This window comes from Phyllobates terribilis, unplaced genomic scaffold, assembly GCF_046119375.1.
Source record: "Phyllobates terribilis strain yellow unplaced genomic scaffold, ASM4611937v1 Scaffold_4__5_contigs__length_816908805, whole genome shotgun sequence".
Classification (NCBI taxonomy): domain Eukaryota; kingdom Metazoa; phylum Chordata; class Amphibia; order Anura; family Dendrobatidae; genus Phyllobates; species Phyllobates terribilis.
Genome location: NW_027362764.1, coordinates 404,688,715 through 404,712,857, shown reverse-complemented (window position 1 = coordinate 404,712,857; position 24,143 = coordinate 404,688,715). Strand labels below are relative to the sequence as shown.

At 41.9% G+C, this 24,143-nt stretch overlaps 1 protein-coding gene across 9 annotated transcripts in view; it reads right to left on the bottom strand.

Moving 5' to 3' along the window:
• Nucleotides 1–24,143, bottom strand: part of LOC141265450 (uncharacterized) — a 239,138-nt gene that overhangs the window by 85,222 nt on the left and 129,773 nt on the right. For all 9 annotated transcript variants that reach the window (XM_073678575.1, XM_073678579.1, XM_073678582.1 and 6 more), the window contains 3 exons: nt 22,119–22,226; nt 3,977–4,031; nt 287–317 (listed from right to left, as the gene is read on the bottom strand). In XM_073678575.1, the coding sequence (XP_073534676.1) occupies nt 287–317; nt 3,977–4,031; nt 22,119–22,226 (194 nt within the window). The remainder of the gene's footprint in view (nt 1–286; nt 318–3,976; nt 4,032–22,118; nt 22,227–24,143) is intronic.

The following is a 24,143-nucleotide window of genomic DNA, read 5'->3' as shown; positions in this document are numbered from 1 at the left end:
CTCTTTTATAGTAGCATAAAGGCACGTGTGTTGCGAGCGAGTGGTGATCCTGACAAATTGGTGGCCGCGGTGAGAGGATCATGACAACGACGTAAAAACGTGTGATAAAAATAAGAATGGCCATTGCAACCAACATACTATTGTTACTCTAATTTTTTTTTTTTTATCATCATTATTATTTCCTCGTACAACAGTTACATATGAGCTGCGTATAAAAAGTGTTCCAATGGACTACACCAGTCACTCATTGAGCCTTAGAAGTAGTATTTACAAGTAACATGCCTACCTGATATTCTTGGCAATCTGTTTGAATTTGTCTGTAAAGAAAAATATATATTTTTTTATAATGAAAAGATTCACAGAGCCAATATTTTTAAAAACATAAAAATATTTTTCAACAACATATAAAAGAAAGCCAGCATTACAAAAGAAGCCAACATATTTACTTTTTTCTTAAATAGTACAATAAGCTACTCTTTATAATAAACATTTTTATTAGGCATTCCAATAACAGATGCTACACTAATCAATTATGTCAATGGTAAAGGAATATGCATTAGTTGTCAAATCATTTCAGAGATGTACAGTATTACTAAATTCAAATCAAATGGAGATAGAGATAGAAATACAATTTAATCAGCAAAATAAAATATAAAGACTAATTTCTATATCTCCTCTCCCATATCATTATATATGCCTCCTCTCCAATAAATATAAATCAGATTTTAAATAAGAGAAATCAGATTTTACCTCCTTGCATCTAGGGCACAGTGTCAGGCGATCAAGTGTATTGGGATGTGTGGGGATGTTAAAACCATACATGGCCAAATGCACTAATTTAAAGAAAGTTCTCATCAACGTCATTTCCAACAGCTTTCCAAACAGCTCCAAAACCCTCTAATATTTTTATTAATCACTTGAGAAGATTGTCCCATTTATTCTGATCTATATGCATCACTATATCATTGGTTGACATTAATGGGATTGTTTTGGACTTTAACATTGATGTCTGAAGAAGATCTCGGGCAGATTGCAGAGTTACTGAAGAAGATCTCGGGCAGATTGCAGAGTTACTGAAGAAGATCTCGGGCAGATTGCAGAGTTACTGAAGAAGATCTCGGGCAGATTGCAGAGTTACTGAAGAAGATCTCGGGCAGATTGCAGAGTTACTGAAGAAGATCTCGGGCAGATTGCAGAGTTACTGAAGAAGATCTCGGGCAGATTGCAGAGTTACTGAAGAAGATCTCGGGCAGATTGCAGAGTTACTGAAGAAGATCTCGGGCAGATTGCAGAGTTACTGAAGAAGATCTCGGGCAGATTGCAGAGTTACTGAAGAAGATCTCGGGCAGATTGCAGAGTTACTGAAGAAGATCTCGGGCAGATTGCAGCGTTACTGAAGAAGATCTCGGGCAGATTGCAGAGTTACTGAAGAAGATCTCGGGCAGATTGCAGAGTTACTGAAGAAGATCTCGGGCAAATTGCAGAGTTACTGAAGAAGACCTCGAGGAGATTGCAGCGTTACTGAAGAAGTCCATGGTCAGACTGCAGAGTTACTTAAGAAATCCAAGGGTAGACTGCAAAATTACTGAAGACGACCCCAGGCAGGTTACAGAGTTACTGAAGAAGATCTCGGGCAGATGCAGAGTTACTCGAAACAGCAGACAAGCAGGAGGCGTCATGGAGAGACAGGCAGGTGGGAGATAAAACTCTGGAGTAACAAGGAAGTCTAATATCATGAAAATTGCACACAGCCAGGGAGACTGCCATCTGCCATTAGGAAAAACAGGCAAGCAGGTGATACTGGAAACTGCAGGTAGGTAGAAATGCTGTAAACTGCAGACCGGAAACATCCAGGAAACCACAGAAAAGCAGGCGGGTTGCTAGAAAACGCTGTCAGGCAGGAGCTCTCTAGGAGACCACAGGCAAGTAGGCATGATGCTGGAAACCACTGGCAGGCGGGAGACATCAATGAAGTAGGCAGCGAAACTGGAAAACGCAGACAAGTAACTCACGGACAGGAAACCACAGACAGCCAGGAGGCATCCTGATGATTGTAGACTGGAACTGTGCACAAACAACTAAGTTACTAGCAAGTCTTAGAGGCCTTACATAGGCACAGGAAATACAACACATGGGAGCTTGCCGGGCTACTTGCTAAGCTCGATGTTGAGTACAAAAAAATCTAACGGACCGGGGCAGGTGCATAACACTTGCTGAGGTCTTTTCCAGTTAGATAACGCATCCAGGACGCCTTCATCTCAGAGGGCAAATCAGGGTCAAGTCCATGCACCCTCTGAATTTTCCATGGTGGAGACTCAGCAATTCTGGGATTCCTTTTTCATACAGCAACATAAGATCTTTTGGCAATACAGGCTCTGGGACCCCCAAGATCTGAAAATTATTTCACTTGGGCCTTTTCTCCAGATCCTCTACTTTCTCTCACAAGGGTTTAATTTCTCATTATAAGGAACAAATTGCTATATCCATGTTTCCACTGTTATCTTCCAATGTTTGTATTCTCTATTCCACCTGCTAGATCCTGCAATATCATCTTATATTTTTGTAGTGACTGGGAGATTGTGGAAAACAATTTCTGATAAAATTTTTGCAACTTCTGACCAAAATCATTGAATACCAAAACAATCCCATATAAAGATGCCAGAAATCAATAAGGGGAGTGTGACCCTTATGACAGCAGTCATGTAGCATTCTGCAAATCCTATATCTAGAAAGAGTTAAAGGGAACCTGTTAGGTGCATTAAAACAATTAACCTGCATATATAGTGTTAATATTAACACTAGCAGGTTAATAATGTTATGAAGGTGCCCGGCCGCTGTACTGAAATTAACCATTTCTCCTTGGAGTCGCTGGCCTTCAGTTATGCAGGCGTGCCTGGAGCAATTAAGGCTATCACTCAAAGCACTGGGAACACGCCCGGCACTGACTGACAGCCAGCTCTATACTGATTCACTGTAGAACCAGCTGTCAGTCAATGCCGGGGTGTGCTAAAAGCCGCCGCTCTTAAGTGCTTTGAGCGGTGACTTTAATTGGCCGGGCAAGCCTGCATGACGAAGCCGGTGTCTCCAAGGAAAAATAAAGATCACGGGGTATGAATACTTTTTCAAGGCAGCACAGTGGCTCAGTGGTTAGCACTGCAGCCTTGCAACGCTGGGGTCCTGGGTTCAAATCCCACCAAGGACAACATCTGCAAGGAGCTTGCATGCCCCCCCCCATGTTTGCATGGGTTTCCTCCGGGTTCTCCGGTTTCCACCCACACTCCAAAGACATACTGATAGGGATGTAGACTGAGAGCCACTATGGGGACAGCGATGATAATGTATGTAAAAGCGCTGCAGAATATGTTGGCGCTATATAAAAATAAAGATTATTATTAAGGCACTGTACATATATTGCTCAGGAGCATTTTAAGTGAATGTATTAGTATACAGCTTAGTATGGGATGTGACTATAATATTACGTCATTGCTGTTTAGCACTCAAGGTCGATGAATGTTTCCTATTGTTTGTATCTAACAAAGGAGTTAGCTCAACTCTGATCTAATGTGGTGTCAAAAACTCAAGTCTTAACAAACCTTGGACCATCGATCAATTTGATTTGATAGCAACCTTTTGCCACTGTATATTTCACGTTCAATTCCTATATTTTTATGGGCCTGGATTAATTTGGGTTCAGTGGGTGGAGCAGCAGCCGCTTCCATTAGATGGCCTGCTATCAATTGCCTCACTGTGTTGTGTCTATCAGTGCACAATCTTAACAGTTGAGCACCTTCTCAAACTTTACAATTTTGTTATACCACTGATACACACCATGGATAGCCTCTTTTTTTGATTTCTTCAAGCATCCTATAAAAGGGTAATCAACTTTATGTCCTGGCTAAACATATTGCACTGAGGTATAGAAAGTTACAAGGTTGAGAAATATAATTTGGTAATGAAACTACATCTGAAAACTTACCTTTGATCTGTTGCATGGTCATTTTCTTCATTTTGAACTAAATCACTGTTTTTTTCTACATAAGGCAAAAAGAACACAAAAAGATATATATTTCTGGAGAATAAAAAAAGTAGTAAAAAAACAAAAACAAAACAAAAATCAACATCAAAACAACACTCCATAGTCTAAAATAGATACTCACGCACTGTTACCCTAGTGTATTTTGTATCTTTGTATCAAAATGTTAAGAACAACCACTGCTCAAAGAAGGTTAATTCATGAAATCAATGCCTGCATTACTTCATGAAGACAATGCCTGCCTGTATGCCCATTTAGGTCACATGGACGTCATAGAATGGTGCCCTCACACTAAGGACAACCAAAATACAGCTGCTCTGTGCAGCTACCATTCTGGCAAACGCAAGCCTTTCAATGTACTATGAAAACTACATTTCCCCTACAACAAAATTACTCGGTGGCTGCAGCTTCCTCAAGAAAAATTAGCAGTTTGCAGAGGGTGCAAGAAGCTGCGGCAATAAGCTGGTCATCCTGAGGCTTCATTTTAAAAAGGATGGTCTTCAAAGAGATGCTTTTAAATGTATTATTTCAAATACATTTATCAGGAAGCGTGGTTCAGTAACTCCTACCTGAGATCCACAGAACATATTGGAAACAAAAAAAAAGAAGAAAGGCTGGTATAATAATGATATATAGGGAGACTTCCCTACTTGGACTTGGCATGAGAAGCACAACATTATGGATAGGAGGACATACAGCCTAATATACTTTTACCCTTAACCCTTTCGCACCAAAGCCAGTTTTCAACTTCCTGCTCAGGCCAATTTTTTCAATTCTGACCAGTGTCACTATAAGAGGATATATCTCAGGAACGCTTCAACGGATCCCAGTAATTCTGAAAATGTTGTTTTAAGACACGTTGCCCTTCATGTTAGTGGTAAATTTAGGTTGATATTTTTTGCGTTTGTGGAAATAACGGAATTTTGGTAAAAATTTTGCCATTTTCAAACTTTTAATTTTTATGCTCCTAAACCAGATAGTTACACTACACAAAATAGTTAATACATAACACTTACCACATGTCTACTTTACATCAGCATCATTTTTAATTAGTTTTTTTTGTTGGTAAGTTGGAAGGGTTAAAAAGGTAAAATCAGCAATTTCTAATTTTTTAAACAAAATTTACAAATCCAATTTATTTTTAGGCACCACATCACATTAGTAAAGACTTTGAGGGGCAATAAAGAAGAAAAAAAAAACAGAACTTTTACTTCCCCCCCCCAAATTAGTAATTTGGCCCCCAAATTTGCATTTTCACACAGCTAACAGGAGAAAATGGACCATACAATTTTTTCTGAGTACACCAATAACCCATATGAAGAGGAAAACTACTGTTTGGGCGCACGTCGGGGCTCGGAAGGGAAGGAGCACCACTTGACTTTTTTAACACAAAATTGGCTGGAATCGAGAGCAGACACCATGATGTGCCTAAACAGTGGAAATCCCCCACAAGTGACCCCATTTTGGGAACTACAGCCCTCAAGCAACTTATCTAGATGTGTGTTGAGCACCTACAAACCCCGATGTAAACAGTGTAGAGCGCAGGATAAATGGGAGCAGAGCCTTACTGCGATCATTGGGGGGCAGAATGAACAAAACAGCAGCAAATCAAGAGTTGGTTTTATTTTTTATGTAGTTTTTCGTGCAGTATAAGTGATTAGATGATTTTATTCTTCGGGTTGGTTGATTTTTTTTATGTTTGGCTGCTATTACACAGATATTTTTATTTTTTTTTTTACATTGTCATACTTTGAGAGCTATAATTTTTCTATATTTCTAGTCTATGGTGTGAGCTATGGAAGAGCTACTCACAAGATTCTCTGGGGACTGGGCACATGCATTATAACCTAGAGAGCTCTGCCCCTTTATAAAGACCATAAATATTAGCACTAAATAAAAAGGCCCATATCTCTAGTACTGTATAGCAGATTTAAAAAAACAAAAATAATCCGGTATACTTAAGGGAGCAATAGCAATAAAATCAAAGCAAAAAGGGGCCACTTTTGACCTGGTGACTCAGAAGAAGGCTGAGAAGATTCTGGAATCTGCATAAAAACAGCTATCAGTGAGTATATTAATACACCTACACTACATTTACATTCAAGCAGGTTTAGCCCATAAAAATTTTAATGAGAATGTTTCTTTAAAATGTCACTTGAAGGGGGGCATGGCCGGATGCTGATCAAGGAGGACGTGTGGCAGAAGAGCTCCCACTGAACCCAACCTAGCAAAAAACTTTAGAAGGTTGATTAGCAACATCACTATACTTCGGATGATGTCTAATGTAGAGATGGATTCCATTACGTGGTCAGATGACCTGAAATCAACATTTCAGTCGGTACGAACATGCCACTGGAGATTGAATGAATTCTTGATAAAAGATCCTAATACAAAGCATATACTACTGGCTCATCTAAAAGAATTCTTTCTAATCAACACGGGCTCTTCCTCGGTACTTCGGGAAGCACATAAGGCAGTGATGAGGGGTCATTGCATCAGGGAAGGGACTAGGATAAAAAAAAATATATAAAATCACATTCACACTAGACTCACCTCTCAAATTAAACGTTTGGAGAGAAAGTTGGTGGTAGAGCCATCTAGGAGGGTCCTGAGGAAGCTGATAGCCACAAAAGATGAAATGAAAAATCTTGCTATGCATAAAGTTGAGAAGATGCTTCTACCGTATATAATCGAGTATAAGCAGAGTTTTTCAGCATATTTTTTTGTGCTGAAAAAGCCCCCCTCGGCTTATACTCTGGTATATACCCGAGTATATAGAGATTCCATTGGTGGATAGTGGTGGGGGGTTTGCGGCGGTGGAGCAGGGTACATGCAGTAGCCGCTGCTGCAGCTACGACATGTGCCCACTGCTAAAGGGAAATGAATGTTCCCTCTTCTCCACTCCCATGGCCGCGGCTCCTGCTGACAGTGCCCGCTACTAAAGAGAATGCATATTCGCTCCTCTCCACGCACATGGTCCCGGCGTGGAGAGGAGTGAATATGCCGACAGCAGCTCACATCAGTGTCTGAGAGCGCATGGCTGTAAAGCCATGCGCTCTTAAATGCAGACATGAGCTGCTGGCAGATGGGACACAGAGCTGGAGCAAAGGTGAGGAAGGAAGGTGAGTATAAGAGGTTATTTTTTTGTGTGTGCAGCGATGGGGCCATACATACTAGGATTGGAGGATGAGGGGGACATGCATACCAGGATAGGGGGATGAGGGGTCCTATACATACCAGGATTGGGGGATGAGGGGCCTATACATATCAGGATTGTGGGATGAGGGGTCCTATACATACCAGGATTAGAGATGAGGGGTGCCATGCATACCAGGATTGAGGATGAGGGAACCATGCACACCAGGATTGGGGATGAGGGGACTATGCATACCAGGATTGGGGATGAAGGGGCATGCATACGAGGATTGGGGATGAGGGGGCCATACGTACCAGGATTGGGGATGAGCGGGCAATACTTACCAGGATGGGGAAATTTAACAGTAGCAGCTGCATTTCCCACCCTAGGCTTATACTCGAGTCAATACGTTTACCCAGTGTTTTGTGGTAAAATTAGGTACCACGGCTTATACTCGAGTATATACGGTATATTCCAGACAAATATTATGAGAAGGGCAATAAAGCCCATACTCTTTTAGCCAATCAATTGAAGAAACACTCTGTGGCTCTGGCTCCTCAGGCTCTTAGAGATGAGAAGGGAATAATTCATTACGATCCTGCTAAGGTCTTGAAAATATTTTATAAATACTACATAAACCTTTATAATCTGCAAGACCCTCTTTCAGTGAATCAGGATAGGAGGTATGAGCTTTTGAAGTGCTATTTGTCCAAACTTAATTTGCCGGTTCTCCCCCAGAGGCTGTTGAATCTCTGAATAAAATTATTACAATTGGAAGAAGTGGAGGAAATTCTTAAGGACCTTCTCTTGGGTAAATCTCCAGGTCCAGAAGGCCTGACTTACTTGTACTATAAGTCTTTTTAAGAGGAGTTGGTTCCTCACATGGTTAGATTGTTTAACGCTTTTCTGGAGGGCTCACCCATCCGGGAAACACTGTCCCACTGTTTTCTTACTCTTATCCATAAGTCTGGTAGAGACCTACTAGATTGTTCAAACTATAGACACATTGCACTTCTCAATTCGGACTTGAAAATATTTACCCGTCTTCTTACTGATAGATTAAATTGTTGGCTATCACAGCTTATACACAAGGACTAGGACCTTTCGTCGGGGTGGACAAAATAAGGTCAAGGCATTACGCTTAAGCTTGGATGCGGAGAAGGCTTTTTACTGACTCAACTGGTCCTTCTTGTGGAGGCATTAGGGATTTCGGGACCCTTCCTTACAGTGTTAAAAGTACTTTACAAATCTCAGTCTGCGTAGATTAAATTACCCCTTTGCTCCTCCCCTTCCTTTAAAACCTTTAATGGACAGGGGTACCCCTTGTACTCCCTTTTGTTTGCACTATGCATAGTACCACTGGCAGCAGCTGTTCGAATTAACCACTTGCAGAAACTATCAGAGCCTGTCCTGACATTAGGGGGATTGAGGTAGCTAGTCTGTCCCATAAAGTATGTCTATTAAGTGATGACATTTTTCTAACTCTTACACAGCCCTTTTCCACTCTCTTCAAAACTTTTTATTTTAAATGCTTTCAGCAATGTTTCTGACTGGTCTATTAATAACTCCAAGTCAAGTCCCCTTAAAGTACAGTATGTATATCCACACCTGACATTTCTACCCTGCCTGCCAGTTTCAATGGACCATCACTCATCTAGACTATTTAGAGGTTAGCATTAACCCTTTATTATAAGGATATTTTTTTTACAGTCAACAACCTACCTTTGCCTCACTCCATTTCTATCCTCATTTCCAGTTGGTCCTCACTGACCACATCCTGGCTAGGCGTATACAAGTTGTAAAAATTACAGTATTTCCCTACCCCTGTAATCCTCAACATCACAAACGCGACAATGGCCTCGCAGCCCTCAATCTTCAGCGCAACTACGAGGCAGCCACCATAGCATAGCTTTCTACGTTACAATTAAATACTGAAAGTCTATTGTGGGTCTTGACACTGCATTATGGACCTCTCCATTATTCAGACCTTCTGCGCTGAGCCCTTTGATGCTCCAATCCCTTTTGGGAGGTTTGGGATGCAGTTAAATTTGTGGGCAAACTTGCATCTCTTTTCCATTCAGTCCCTATTGCAAAAGAGGGCCTTGTAAGAGAATGGTTAGTCATAATATGCTGAACAGCCATGTTGTGGCTAGCAGCCATCTTGGACAATCTCTAGTCAACTAACTTTGCTAAAGAGCTGAGGCTCTCTCCAGAATGGAGGTATAAAATGACATCAGTGTCATTAGTAAGTATCGATGGAGTCCAGAAAGACTAATGGAACAGCTGCAGGCGACCGTGATAGTTAATAAGAGGTGCTATATGGTAGCAAATATTGTATATGTTGAATTGAGAGAGAAACCAGGAGAATATGGCTGTCAGTGTTTGAAGAGTTATGTGAGTAGGCTAAGAGAACTGATAATAGTAATGACATTAGCTAAAAAAAATGTTGTCATGTTGTATCACTGCTTGCTTTGCTCTAAAATGTATATGCCTTTTTCCGCAGTATGTAGTTTCCTTCGTCTAACCAGGTATAAAAAGCCCCTATACTGTAGTCCAGGGCCAGACCTTCCACCACACTCTCGTCTGGACACCTGCGAGTGTCTGGGTGTTTCAACTAACCAGCCTTCTGTATAATAATAATCTTTATTTTTATATAGCACCAACATATTCCGCAGAGCTTTACATACATTATTGTCGCTGTCCCCAATGGGGCTCACAATCTACATTCCCCATCAGTATGTCTTTGGAGTGTGGGAGGAAACCGGAGAACCCGGAGGAAACCTACACAAACACGGGGAGAACATACAAACTCCTTGCAGATGTTGTCCTTCGTGGGATATGAACCCAGGACCCCAGCGTTGCAAGGCTGCAGTGCTAACCACTGAGCCAACGTGCTTCTGTATCTGCTCTATAGCGCTTCTCTAATAAACCTCAGTCCCTGCTTCACAGAAGAATTGTCTACAGTGTCTTGTGGATAGCATTACCTCATCTGTATTTGTTAAGTGGCATTCAGTGCTTTGCATAATTATCTACCATAATGCATCATATCTCTATCAACTTGTGGTTACCTTTTTCTCGTGTTCCCCTCACCTCTCCCTTTTTGTGTGTGTTGTTTATTACTTCTGCTGTGTTGACATTAGATGCCATTGCTTTCTTTTGTGTTAGCTGCAAAGCGATTGTAAAAATGATTGAGGTTTTATGACTAATTTAAATTTCATTATATTGATAAACGTTACAACTTTTGAAACAGAAAACCTTTTAATATCTTGTACTGACTCGCAAAATATATTAACATGTAAAGTTCACAATTTTTTTTGATAAATTATACTGTAAATTAAATATATGCAGGGCGTGGCCATACTCGAGTATGTAGAGGACATGTTTGTTCTGAGCTCCTGGAATCCTGAGTAGTTATCCTGAAAAAACCCACCTTTCTTCCCCGGCTTTGTTGCTCTCTCTTTCCTGGGCGGAGAGAGAAAGCAGCGGTGTTGTGCTTTGTCAGAATTCTTTCTGGTGAGCGATAGAAAAACTCTGCCCACCGCACACTGTCTGAGGACAGGGCGACCATTGCTGGGGTTCCGACACCGAACAGAGAGAGGGACAGAGAAAAGGTGCGGAGCGGGCTCATGGAAAACATACCTACCAGCAGTACTGCACACCTTGCTGCGTTAGTCATCTTGAGGTTTGTGGTCCGACCTCTGTGCCGACACTGAAGTTTCTCTCCCGGAGCCTTGTGCTACAGTGAGTGCTCCATTGGGTCCTAAAGCGGCCGTTAATCAGCTTCTACAGCCGGCACCTCTGCAAACACAGGGCTCTCGCAGAGGGGAAGGAGGTCTCTAGTGACATAAGTGCACGGGTCCAGTGTGCTGGGAATACAATGAAGATGGGGAAAGAAGATGGAGGGACACAGGTAGGAGTACAAGATGGCGCCTGCACATCCTGCGGGAGGAGACAAAAGGATCTTAATGGGGACATCGTTGCTAGATCAGAGCAATACGCTCACAGATCACATACTGAAGCTCCCCAGTGCCAGTGGTCAGTGGTGAATTTATAGGGGTCCCAGAAAACGTCCCCCTACAGGGTCTCGCTATTCGGCCATTGTTCAGGAGGAAGAGGAAGATATAGCTCCTGAAATGGACTCTGACCTACAAGATCCCCCTGAGGTGAAATGTCCCGCAAAGGGAAAAAAATGCACCCCAGTGATCTACCCTTGGGGAAATTTCCATCTTTGCTTGATGTCTTTAATGTCGTTAATCTATGCAGCTCCACACTTACGACACTGACTGTCCAGGTAGGCCACATCCAGGAAAACAATTTCTATAGTCCGGCATGATGTCCAAAAAGTGGCGGAACACACCACGGCTGTGGAGAGCAGAATTAGTGAGCTGTAGGATGCCATTCCCCCTATTCATGGTGATATTCAAAGTTATACACAGGTTGTGGCAGCACAGCTGGCTAAGGTGAATGATTTGAAAATTGCAAAAGACATAACATTAGGTTGGTTGGAAAAGGTGAGAGGGGGAGGCCCAGACAGCTTCTTTCAGAAATGGCTTCTAGAAATCTTTGGCAAAGAATCTCTCACTCCTTCGTTTGCAGTAAAGAGGGCACACAGAGTTCCGAAAAGGCGGGAGGACAGATCTCCTCAGCCTATCTTGATTAAAATCCTCCACTGCGAAGACCAAGATATTATACTAAGGAAAGCTCGAGAGAAACAAGACATTAGCCTTGGTGGTCAAAAGGTGTCCTTTTAACTGGATTTCATCGGTGGATATCCAGCGTAAAAGGGCTATGGTCGTTGACATTAAAAGAAGAATGAGAACGTTAGGATTACAATATTCCATGATTGTTTCCGCTAAATTGAGAGTGGTGGCTCGGGGCACTACATTTTTTGAATCTCCTAAAAATGCCCTTAGATGGCTGGACACTCATAAGCGGCAGATTTGGCAAGATAGAAATTCCGGAAGAGATTGAGATTTGGGAGTATATGATGAAAGAAGCTTGAAAGAACTTTGACTCCTGGCTTATTGGGTATTCGGACTGCATCCTGGACTCCTTACATGTGGGAGTGGGGGTTTTCAGCAACAGAACAAGCTCTGTTCTAGAGGTTTCAGTATAGTTTTTGTGTGTGTTTTTTTTTTTCTTGATGTATTCTTCTATTCTTTTTTCATAAGAATTTGGGAAAGTTATGAAATGTCCTATAAATGTCTGTCTTATTCCTGATCTAAGGGTCTAGACTTTTAGCTGAGATTAATCTGTCCTACAGTAAATTTATCACTTAAACAAGAGCCGTGTATGAGGGAGTCAGAGTCATAGTCATGGAGTCGGTGTCATGGAAATTGAGGAGTTGGAGGTTTTTCTTACAGACTTCACAGCCCTGCTAGGAAAAATAACCCATTTTGGCTCAAACTTATCGATTGTAACAATGTTAGAAGGGAAACTATGGTGGAATTATTTGATATTAATCTGGGCTCTGCCCGCACTAGTGTGGTTTTGGATGCTATGAAGGTCTTTTTGAGGGGGGATGGGTTGTTCATAATAGAAAGACGGTAAAAGATAATTCCCAGAAAAAAGGAGAGGGGCTGGAGGATAGAGTACGGGAGACCAAATTAACGTTTATTCAATATAACTGTATTGAAAAAAAGATGCAGTGAATGGAGCTCCAAGATCGATTACGAACATTCCAACTGGAACAAGCAGGCAAACGTATGTTTTTGTAACAGAAGTTTTATGAGGAGGGTGAAACAACTGGTCGCCTATTAGCTAAACTGGCGCAAGCTCAGGGAGAATATGTGTTTACTTATCAACTAATGGATGAAGAGGTAAATATTAACACTCAACCCTCTAAAATACTGCAGATTCTACATAGTTTCTATCCAAATCTATATGCCTCTAGGGTTAATTACTCACAAGAGGAACTCTAGGGGTATTTTGGCAGGGATCAGATATACTGATTTCACTAGAAGAAATTCAACAAGCTGTGGGGAAGATGCTGAATAACAAGACCCCAGGGTCAGACAAACACGTAACTACTGGACTCCAATAGACCCATATTTCTGTTGACTACAGACATAAAGATTCGGGCCAAGATCCTTGCAACACACGTCTGAGTACGGTAAACACCTTGGTGATCCACTCTGATCCGGATGACTTCATGCCCTCAAAATCAACAGCCATTAATATACGCAAGTTATTCCTAAATCTACAAGCGGCTCAGGCTGATCCAAGCTATTCTCTCCCTGGACGCTACTAAGGCCTTTGATAATGTGGAGTGGGGATACATCTGGGCGATACTAAAAGAAATGGGTTTTGGTTATAATTTTACTAGGTGGACTGTGTTATTGTATAAGGCCCCGACGGCTAGCGGAAGGGCCAATGGGGCTAGATCTGAAAGTCTTGAGTTATAAAGGGTTACTAGGCAGGGCTGCCCGCTGTCCCCACTGCTGTTTGCTCTTGCAAAAGAGCCATTAGCCTGTATTATTGCACAGCATCTAGACATAGAGGGTTTTAAATATGGAAATGAGGAAAAGATAGCGTTATATGCTGATGACCTGTTATTATTCGTTAATAACTTTAATGTTTCCCTTCCAATTATAATGGACACAATTGAGAAATTTGTGTCATTCTCAGGTTTAACGATAAACTGATCAATAAAGTTGCTTTAGTTTGGACATTTTTACTAATATTCCAGTGGTTCAGAAATTTAAATACCTTGGTATTTATATTACCAGGAAGATGAATGACTATATATGGCTGAGTTCACACGATGCGTATTTAATGCGTTTCCGCGGCCTTTTTGCAGTTGCGTAAACGCCGCGGAAACGCATGAAAAACGCATGGTAGAAGGGAAGCAATGTTCCCCAATGAAATCCGCATGTGCTGTGCTCAAGATGCGGATTTTTCCGCAGTGTAAACGCTGCGCTCAAAAATCCGCAGCATGTCAATTAATTTTGCGTAAACGCGGCGTTTTCGCCGCCATTGACTTGCATTAGAACGCGCCAATTCCGCAAGACTGCATTTGTACTTGCGTTATTGGCGCGTTCTAATGTGCGGATGGTACCCGGGTGTGGAGGAGAGGAGAGTCTCATCCACACCCAAGTACCATTAAAAAAAGCTGTAAAACAAGAATAAAATAAAAAATATATATATACTTACCATCTGTCGGCCCGCGTACCGCTCCTGCTTGGTTCCCGGCACTTGCAGTGACTTGAAGGACCTGCGCTGACGTCAGAGTCATGTGACGGGTCCAGTGACGCTGACGTCAGCAGGTCTTTCAATTCAAAGTTGCCGGCAGAACGGTTTGAGCGGGACACCGGGGGCCATCGGAGGGTAAAGTATACATGTATTTTTTATTTTTACCATTCTCTCGGGTCACACTATATAAATCCATGCTGTTTGCATGGATTTATATAGTGTGACCTAGTTGTCAAGCACTTTCCAGGTGATGCTAAAATCGCCTGGAAAGCGCTTGTCAATCCACATGCGAAAACGCATGTGGAAACGCATGTGAATCCGCATGTATTCCGCAGGAAAAACGCATGCACAATCTGCATGCGGTTTTTCTGCCAGGGAGATGCAGAAATTTTCTGCTTCATTTCTGCATCGTGTGCACATACCCTAATAACACAGTTAAATTTGAGTTTTCTGGTGATTAAAATGAAAAATAGTTAGTTCTTGGGGGAAACGGCCCATATCAGCTTTGGGTAAAACAAATCTCATTACATGTGTCTTATGCCTTGCATTCTTTATGTTCTTCACAACTCTCCCATAAGGATTCCTAAATATTGGCTCTGGAAAATGCATAATATCTTCAGAAAACCTGGTTTGGAAAAGGGGTATTCCTAGAATAAAACTGGAAAAGCTACAGCTACCTAAAGATCAAGGAGGACTAGCACTGATGCATATTCAAGGATATTTTTAACCTCTCAATTTAGCATTTTAGGGAGTGGGCCTTGGAAGGGACTCAGGAGGCAGGGAGACTAGAGTTGAAATACTTGGGGGATGGAGATAACCTGCTAGAACTGGTGGGAATGTGGGACTGCAGAGACTGAAATATGTGTATCAACTTATCTCAATTGACTTTTTGCTCATTTGATCACCAGAAACAAGAGAGTTTAATCTATGAAATTTGGAATTTTTAAAACTGAGGCACGCAGTAAGAACTCAGAAGTCTGATCTGATCTATACCATCTCCTATAATGGATTACTGGATTTTGTGGTACAGGCTATATAGTGCTGGGCAGCCTGCCTGATCTAATAGTATGGATGTCATCAATAGGCTATAAGCCAAACACTGGGAATCATACATATCTGTGTGACTGGCGCCCTATGCAAGCCTCATCAGTGAGCATTTTTAATACTACATAGCCACCCCCTCCATGGATTGGCAGGTTTGTGAATGGCTGTTTGCATCAGTATTTTGCACCTGTGCTGCCCCCACCTTTATCATGGATGTCTGCTGCATCCTGCTAGTGTATCTGACCTAGTGTTGGTAAGATTATTTTTTCTGTTACATTTTTAATTTTTGTCCTTTTCTATGAGCCGACAATATATTTCCCAAAAACCCACTGCTTTTCATTCCCATTTATGCATCCCCACAAATGTCCCTGAAATAATAAAAATGAAAAACAAAATTGGGCCTTACCCTCAAAATAGGTTTAGAAAAAAAAAATCACTCTACGTTCCTAATGGGCAACAAAATCTGTCCACAGTTCCCTCCTACAAGATTAATTTTTAATTTCATATACTCCTGAGCAAAATGTTGCAGTCGATGAGTCAATCATGAGTTTCAAAGGCCATCTGTCATTCTACCAATTTATCTCCTCCAAGCAACCCAAATACGGTGTAAAATTGTATTAAATGTGCGCGAGCACAACAGGGTACACATGCATTTACGAAGGTATGGACCGCCAAATTAATCCAACAAACGGCCGCTAGACAATTGGCATCCCGGGTAAAATTGTCTGGGAACTAATGACGCCATTTCTTTACCAAAGGTACCACGTGTGCTATTACTAAAAAACTAGTGCAATTAAATTTGAGGTGTGTTCCTCAGAACGTACAAAAAAGATTCATGAAAGCAACAGTGAAAAACGCAAATCGTAATTTTTCAAACTTGCGTTGCATCAACTTCATAAAAAATGGTGGCTTCAAACTACTCGCTACCTCCCTAGATAAATACATTATAATGGGTATAATTTACAAAAAATACATTTAGGTTTTTTTTTGTTCTTGAACCACACAGGCTCTGTAAATATGACGATTTATTCCAAATAGAGCCAAATTTGTGTTCCAAAATTTGGCTGTGGGCGAGGTTACCCCACGAGTCACACTCAATATCCACTGCGCGCTTTCCCAATGAATGGGGAGAGGGAGAGCGCGCGGTGGATACTGGGTGTGAAATGCTGGGTAACCCCACCCACAACCCAGCATCCACTGTGGAACGCAGAAGTGAGTGACCCCCGGCTGCATCCGGAACCATGACGTGACATCAGCGGATGTCAGAGCCGGCTGCAGCAGGGGGTCACGTGATGCCTGCGAGCGGCCACTGATAGCGCCGCTCATTTACAAAGAAACTTCTATTCATCATAAAAATACATTGGCCTATTGTCAATAGTAGTGGACAGCCCCTTTAAATTTCCCGATAACAGTTTTAAAGTATTTGCGGGGTGAGGTTTTTAAAGTTACATCACTTCTGGGAAGTTTCCAATATATAGGCCCCTCAAAGACCATTTAAATCAGAAAAGGTCCCTAAAAAAACAGGTTTTGTAAAAAAATTGAAAAAAATTAGAAATTGCTGTTAAAAATTTTAACCCCTAACATCCTAAAAAAAAAATTTTTAAAAAATGATGCAGATGCAAAGTAGACATTTCAGAAATGTTATTTATTATTTTGTGTGGTATAACTGTCTGATTTAACCACTTTACAGCCTGGGGCGTATTAGTACGCACCAGGCTGTCACCCCCTGTTCAGCGCAGGCTCTGGCGCTGAGCCCAAACTGAACCGGGCACATGTCAGCTGATTCTTACAGCAACAGCCGCGGGTGGAATCGCGATCCATCCACGGCTGTTAACATGTTTAATGCCGCTGTCAATCTCTGACAGCGGCATTTAACATCGCCACGCCAGAAGCGCGGCACTAGCCCCGCCCATCGGTGACCCCGTCGCGTGATCGCGGGTCCCTGATGGGTGGGCATGACAACCCTGGGTCTGCAGCAGACCCCAGTGGTTGTCATGTGCTGATCGCTATGAGCGCCACCTAGTGGTCGGCGCTCATAGCACAGGAGCATTTCTGCTACATAGAGGTGATCTGCTCATTACCTCTATGTAGCAGAGGCGACTATAGAAGCATGCAAAAAGTGAAAAAAAAAAAAAAAGTTTTTTAAAAAATATAAAAGTTTAAATCACCCCCCTTTCGCCCCATTCAAAATGAAATAAAAAAAAAACCCACATACACATTTTTGGTATTGCCGCATTCAGAATCGCCCGATCTATCAATATTAAAAAAGAATTACCGTATATTCCGGCGTATAAGACGACCTGGTGTATAAGACGACCCCCCTACTTTCCTGTTAAAATATAGAGTTTAGGATATATTCACCGTATAAGACTACCCCTTTTCCAACGCATACCAAACACCGGTAAAAATAAAAAAAAAAACAGATTTGAATTTAACATGGTCCTTTTTTAATTTAAATTCTTATGACATGCAGGTATATAGCAGGAAAACTGTCACTCATAAACATATTAAAATAGGGGGGACCCCAGGTCATTTTTTGGGGGGGTCCCCCATTCTAATAGCTAGTAAAGGCTAGGTATTCAGCTGGGGGCTGATATTAGTAGCCTGGGAAGCTCCGTGGGTATTACCCCCTTCCCAGACTTCAAACATCTGCCCCAGCCGTCTGCTTAACCTCCGCTAGAGACTATAATGATGGGGGATCCCACGCCAATTTTCTTTTTAAAAAATCCTTTATTTTAACACTAAATGACAATTGACGGGTTAATAAAGATGCAGTCCCTAAATTATTATTAATTTTGTAATTAATTTTTCCCAAAAATGTTGACGTGGGCTTCGCCATATTTTTGTGTCCAGCCAGGTACAGCAGGCAGGAACGGGCTGCCCCCAACCACCAGCTGCCTATTTGTACCTGGCCGGACACAACAATATAGGGAAGCCCTTTTTTTTTTAATTATTTCATGAAATAATTAAAAAAAAAAAGACGTGGGGCTTCGCCCTATTTTTGTGTCCAGCCAGGTACAACTAGGCAGCTGGGGGCTGGAATCTGCAGCGCAGGGAGGCCCAAGCTTTCTGGGTCCCCCCCCGCTGCAAATTGCAGTCCGCAGCCACCCCAGAAAATGGCGCGTTCATAGAAGCGCCATCTTCTGGCGCTGTACCCAACTCATCCAGGGCCCTGGTGCAGTGGCTCACTGGGTAATAAAGGGGTTAGGGCCAGCTTGGCATTATCAGCTGGCCCTAAGCCTGAAATTCATGGGGTCACGCCAATATTAGACATGACCACCATGAATTTCTAGTAAAGTAATTAAAAAAAACACAACACCCAGAAAAAAGTCCTTTAATTGAAATAAACACACAATTTTTTAATGTTCTAAATTAAACCATACTTACCGTCACGCCCATTCCAGCTGAAGCCAACGATCTCCTGCAATAAAAGTAAAATAATAAAGCAACCTCATCCTTACCTCTCCATGGTTCCCAGGACCGGTCCAGCTCTGCTACAACGAGATGACAGGCTGCACTGCAGCAGAACGCTGCCATCCAGCCTGTCATCCCGCAGACACTGAGAAGCGCAGGCATGCTTGTGCTCCTCAGTGTCTGACTGTGACGGCATCCAGATGAGCCGACAATGAACTCGGCTCACCCCATGCACGTCACTGACAGCGTGGGAAAATTCTCCTGCTCCCCACATGCGTAGTAGAAGTTTCCCACGCTGTCAGTGACGGACGTCCAGGAGGTGAGCTGAGTTCATTGTCGGCTCATCTGGATGCCGTCACAGCGAGACACTGAGGAGCGCAAGCATGCCTGCGCTTCTCAGTGTCTGCGGGATGACAGGCTGGATGGCAGCGTTCTGCTGCGGTCCAGCCTGTCATCTCGATGTAGCAGAGCTGGACCCGTCCTGGGAACCATGGAGAGGTAAGGATGAGGTTGCTTTATTATTTTACTTTTATTGCAGGAGATTGTTGGCTTCAGCTGGAATGGGCGTGATGGTAAGTATGGTTTAATTTAGAACAATAAAGAATTGTGTGTTTATTTCAATTAAAGGACTTTATTCTGGGTGTTTGTGTTTTCTTTTAACTTTGACTATGGGGTTAGTAATGGGGGCGTCTTATAGACGCCTCTCCATTACTAACCTGGGCTTGATGTCAGCTGGCATTATAAGCTGACATCAACCCCAACCCTATTACCCCACTGCCACCGCTACAGGGCTGTGGGAAGAGCGAGGCTAAGTGCCAGAATTGGCACATCCTATGGATGCGCCATTTCTGGGGCGGCTGACGGCTGGTGTTTCTAGCCTGGGAGGGGGCCAATATTCATGGCACCCTTCCTGGGCTATTAATATCAGCCTCCAGCTGTCTGCCTAGCCTTTGCTAGCTATTAAAACAGGGGGGACCCCACGTCATTTTTTTGGGATCCCCCATTTTAATAGCTAGTAAAGGCTAGGTATTCAGCTGGGGGCTGATATTAGTAGCCTGGGGAGCTCCGTGGGTATTACCCCCTTCCCAGGCTTCAAACATCTGCCCCAGCCGTCTGCTTAACCTCCGCTAGAGACTAAAATTAAGGGGAACCCCACGCCAATTTTTTTTTAAATAAATCCGTTATTTTAACACTAGATGACAAGTACAGTAACCAGCACTGTCACTGTACTTCATATATATGTGACTGACATGTTTCTATCTATCTAATCTATGTGTGATGCTCTATTCTTTCTATTCTAAGGCTGTGTGCCCACGTAGCATTTTTCAAGCGTATATGCTGCGGAATTTCCGCAGCGTAAACGCTTGAAAAACGCATGTATATCCGCACCCCATGGTCCCCAATGGGATTCCGCAAGTTCTATGCACATGTTGCGGATTTTTCCGCAGCGTTTATGCCGCGTTCAAAAATCCGCAGCATGTCATTTAATTTTGCGTTTCCGCAAGCGGAATTGCCTTAGTCCAATGCATAAAAAACGCAAGGCAATTCCGCATGTGGAAAACGCGTGATAAACGCGCGAAAAATGCGCGATAAACGCGTGCGGAATTCCGCATGCGTTTTTCCGGAGAGGACTTGCATTTATGCAGCAGAAATTTTCTGCTTCATAAATGCAACGTGGGCACATAGCCTCAATTGTCGGGTACAGATGCTGAATTGCCGGCCGGCTTTTTTAAAGAGACGGTGCATGAAAACACTAATATTCGTTTTAATAAATCCTTTACACTAAATGACAAGTACAGTAAGCAACACTATCACTGTACTTATTATATATGTGACTGACATGTTTCTATCTATCTAATCTGTGTGTGATTCTCTATTCTTTCTATTCTAAATTGTCGGGTGCCGGCTTATGCCGCTGCTGAATTGCCGGCTTTTCATATATTGTCACAGAAGCGATGCGAACTTCCCTGCTCCGGACACAGCGCACCGCTTCTGTGACAAGTGAAAGCTGTCGGCACAGAAGCCCTGCGCTGTGTCCGGAGCTGGGAATACGCAGCGATGTGTCAGTTTCAGCACAGAAGCGCTGACTGTCTGGACCTACCGCCGCCGTATTTTAACTCCCTCCACCTTATATTAACTCCGACATGGCAGGGATACGGCCACGGCAGCTTATTAACACCCCCAGAGTATCCCCGCATGTCAATTTCTGAAAGTTCAAAAGCATTACCGGCGTATAAGACGACCCCAGACTAGACAGAAGATTTTTCAGTCTTCAAAAGTCGTCTTATACGCCGGAATATACGGTAATCCGATCGGTAAACGGCGTAGCAAGAAAAAAAATTTTAAACGGCAGAATTACGTTTTTGGTCACCGCAACATTGCAATAAAATGCAATAATCGGCGATCAAAACATCGGATCTACCCAAAAATGGTATCAATAAAAACTTCAGCTCGGCGCGCAAAGAAATAAGCCCTCACCCGGCCCCAGATCCCGAAAAATGGAGACGCTACGGGTCTCGGAAAATGGCGCCATTTTTTTGGAATTTTTTTTCACCACTTAAATAAAAAAGAACCTATACATATTTGGTGTCTACGTACTCGTAATGACATGGAGAATAATAATGGCTGGACAGTTTTAGCATTCAGTGAACGTGGTTAAAAAAAAAATAAAAAATCTGTGGTATTGCACTATTTTTGCAATTTCACCGCACTTAGATTTTTTTCCCGTTTTCCCATACACGATATGGTAAAACCAGTAAGGTCGTTCAAAAGAACAACTCGTCTCACACGGCCATATTGACCAAAAAATAAAAACGCTATGGCTCTGGGAACAAGGGGAGCAAAAAACGAAAATACAAAAACGGAAAATCCCAGGGTTGCGAAGGGATTAAGGGCACAAAACATTTTAAGTTTCAAAATTGCAAAATTTTCAAAATGTCAAATTTTCGATATTTTCATTAATATACGACATATCGACCAAAATTTACCACCAACATGAAGTACATCATGTCACGAAAAAACAATCTCAATCAGTGGGATCGTGTTGAAGAGTTCCAGAGTAATTACCATATAAAATGACACTGGTCAGAATTGTAAAATTAAAGCCAAAATTGGCTCGGTCACTAAGGGGTTAAAGATTCCATAAATATAGGCAAGGGTGTATGAGTATCCTCCTGCCAGCACCAAGCATGATGGTATACAACTTAAAAAAAACAATGCACTATAAGATTCCCTACGGAAAGTGGTTTTCTTTACAACAGTTTATGAGTATGATTTACTTGTCTTTGAATAATACAGTACCTTTCACGTGTTCTGTGATGGTATCAGATTTATCATTATACGGTGGGTCATTCATCCTTGCCATATTTTGAGGTGGTTCACGGTTTTCATCACATTCACTTTCTTGGTCTAGTTATGGAGAGATTTAAAAAAGAAAACCTGAATTGATAGATTGATCTCTAGATTTCACAATACAAATTGCTTACATTACTAGATACACTATATGACAAAAGTATAGGTACACAAAAAAACATTCTGCTAAGATCCAAAAATGGTGAATTTGATTATTATATAATTGTTAACGACTCTGCTGTTCACATTTGTCACTGTAAAATATATGATTTTATTTCATTTAGGCTTTGCTCACATTAACAGTTGGCATCCGTTAGATTTGGATTCAGTGTATATATATATATATATATATATATATATATATATATATATATATATATATATATATATATATATATATATATATATATCCCCACCACTGATTAGCTGCATGCTCACAATGCAGTGTACATAGGAATGTGCCAGGCAGTCAGGGGTGTGGGCGGGTTATAAACATCTATGGAGGACAAAACCGGTATGCTATGGAAACTACACCAAGTAGCGCAGTAGGTGACACGTTCCTGCAATCAGGCTTTCTTGCCCTATATTATGCTGCTATCAGATTATATAATGAAAACCTGCTGACAGATTCCATTGGAAAAAAAACAACTCATGTTCCAGATATATGCAGTGCTAAAAAACTAATCACTTAAATACATAATGGAAGACATCCATTATTATCCGTTTACCATACACTTTAGAGTAAACAAAAAAATGCAACTGAACAAAAAAAAAAAAATGTAATTATAAAGAACCCGGCACTCAAATGATAGATGCAAGCATTGAAAATGCATTACAATTAAATTATGTAATCCACTGATCACTGTGTGACATTTCAGTCATGAAATTGACCATCTCACAAAAAGCGCTTTCCTCCTGCACATAAGTGCAATTACATAGCGCTGTCTTTTGAAGCTTTATTTTCCACATGCCCTGATCATTGCAATCTGTGTCAGATGAAGGTCTGTTTCATGACCAAAACATCACACAGTGATCAGTGATTTGGGTAATTTAATTAGAATAAATGTTTCAATACTTGAATCTATCATTTGAGTGCCGGTTTCTTTATAATTACTACGTGGAGTGGAATCCTACCTGTGCACCAACCTCACAGAGGGCCACGCATCTATCAAAATTTATGCCAGCTGTTATCGGGCATAGGGCTTGTGTGATGTCAAAACCTCAAGAGCCCCGGGAACGCAAGTGTGGACACGGCTGGAACGGCGCAGGCACAGGAGGGGAATATAGGAGTTTTTATTTTAATGGGGCCAAACATGAGGAATGAAAAAAAGTTGTCCAAGTAATGGACAACCCTTTTAAAAGGAAATCTGTCAGCAAGTTTTTGCTACCTTATCTGAGAGCAGCATAATGTAGGCAAAGAAGATCTGAATCAAACGCTGTATCACTTAGATTACTGGGTGCAGCCGTTCTTACACAATCAGAGCTTTTAGATTTAACAATGCAGCAGAGCTGAGAAAGATAGCCCCGCCCACAGCAGGATCTGTATACAATGTCTATAGACAGTAAGGTGCTTATTAGTGATGAGCGAAAGTGCTCACTACTCGAGTTTGCATTGGGTGCTCAGGTACGCACCAATTATTGTGAGTGCTCAAGCAAGATGCTCGAGTCCCCCCCGCGTGTTTCGCAGCTGTTAGACAGAAAAAAAGGTAATTAGTTTTACCGGAAATTGTATTTCCAGGAGTCCATCCTGACAGCACCATGGAGGACGTCCTTCTTATCCTTACAGGGGCAGGAAACAGAGGTTAAAAGCCCTCCCCTCCCTCCACCCCTCAGTGTTATTTCCAAGTACCACACCAGGATGGTTGCAACAAACAAACAAAAAGAATGTTTTATTACAATTCTATATAACAATGTTACTTCACACTGTATATAACATGAAAGGGAGGGAACTAACTGTGCTGTCAGGATGGACTC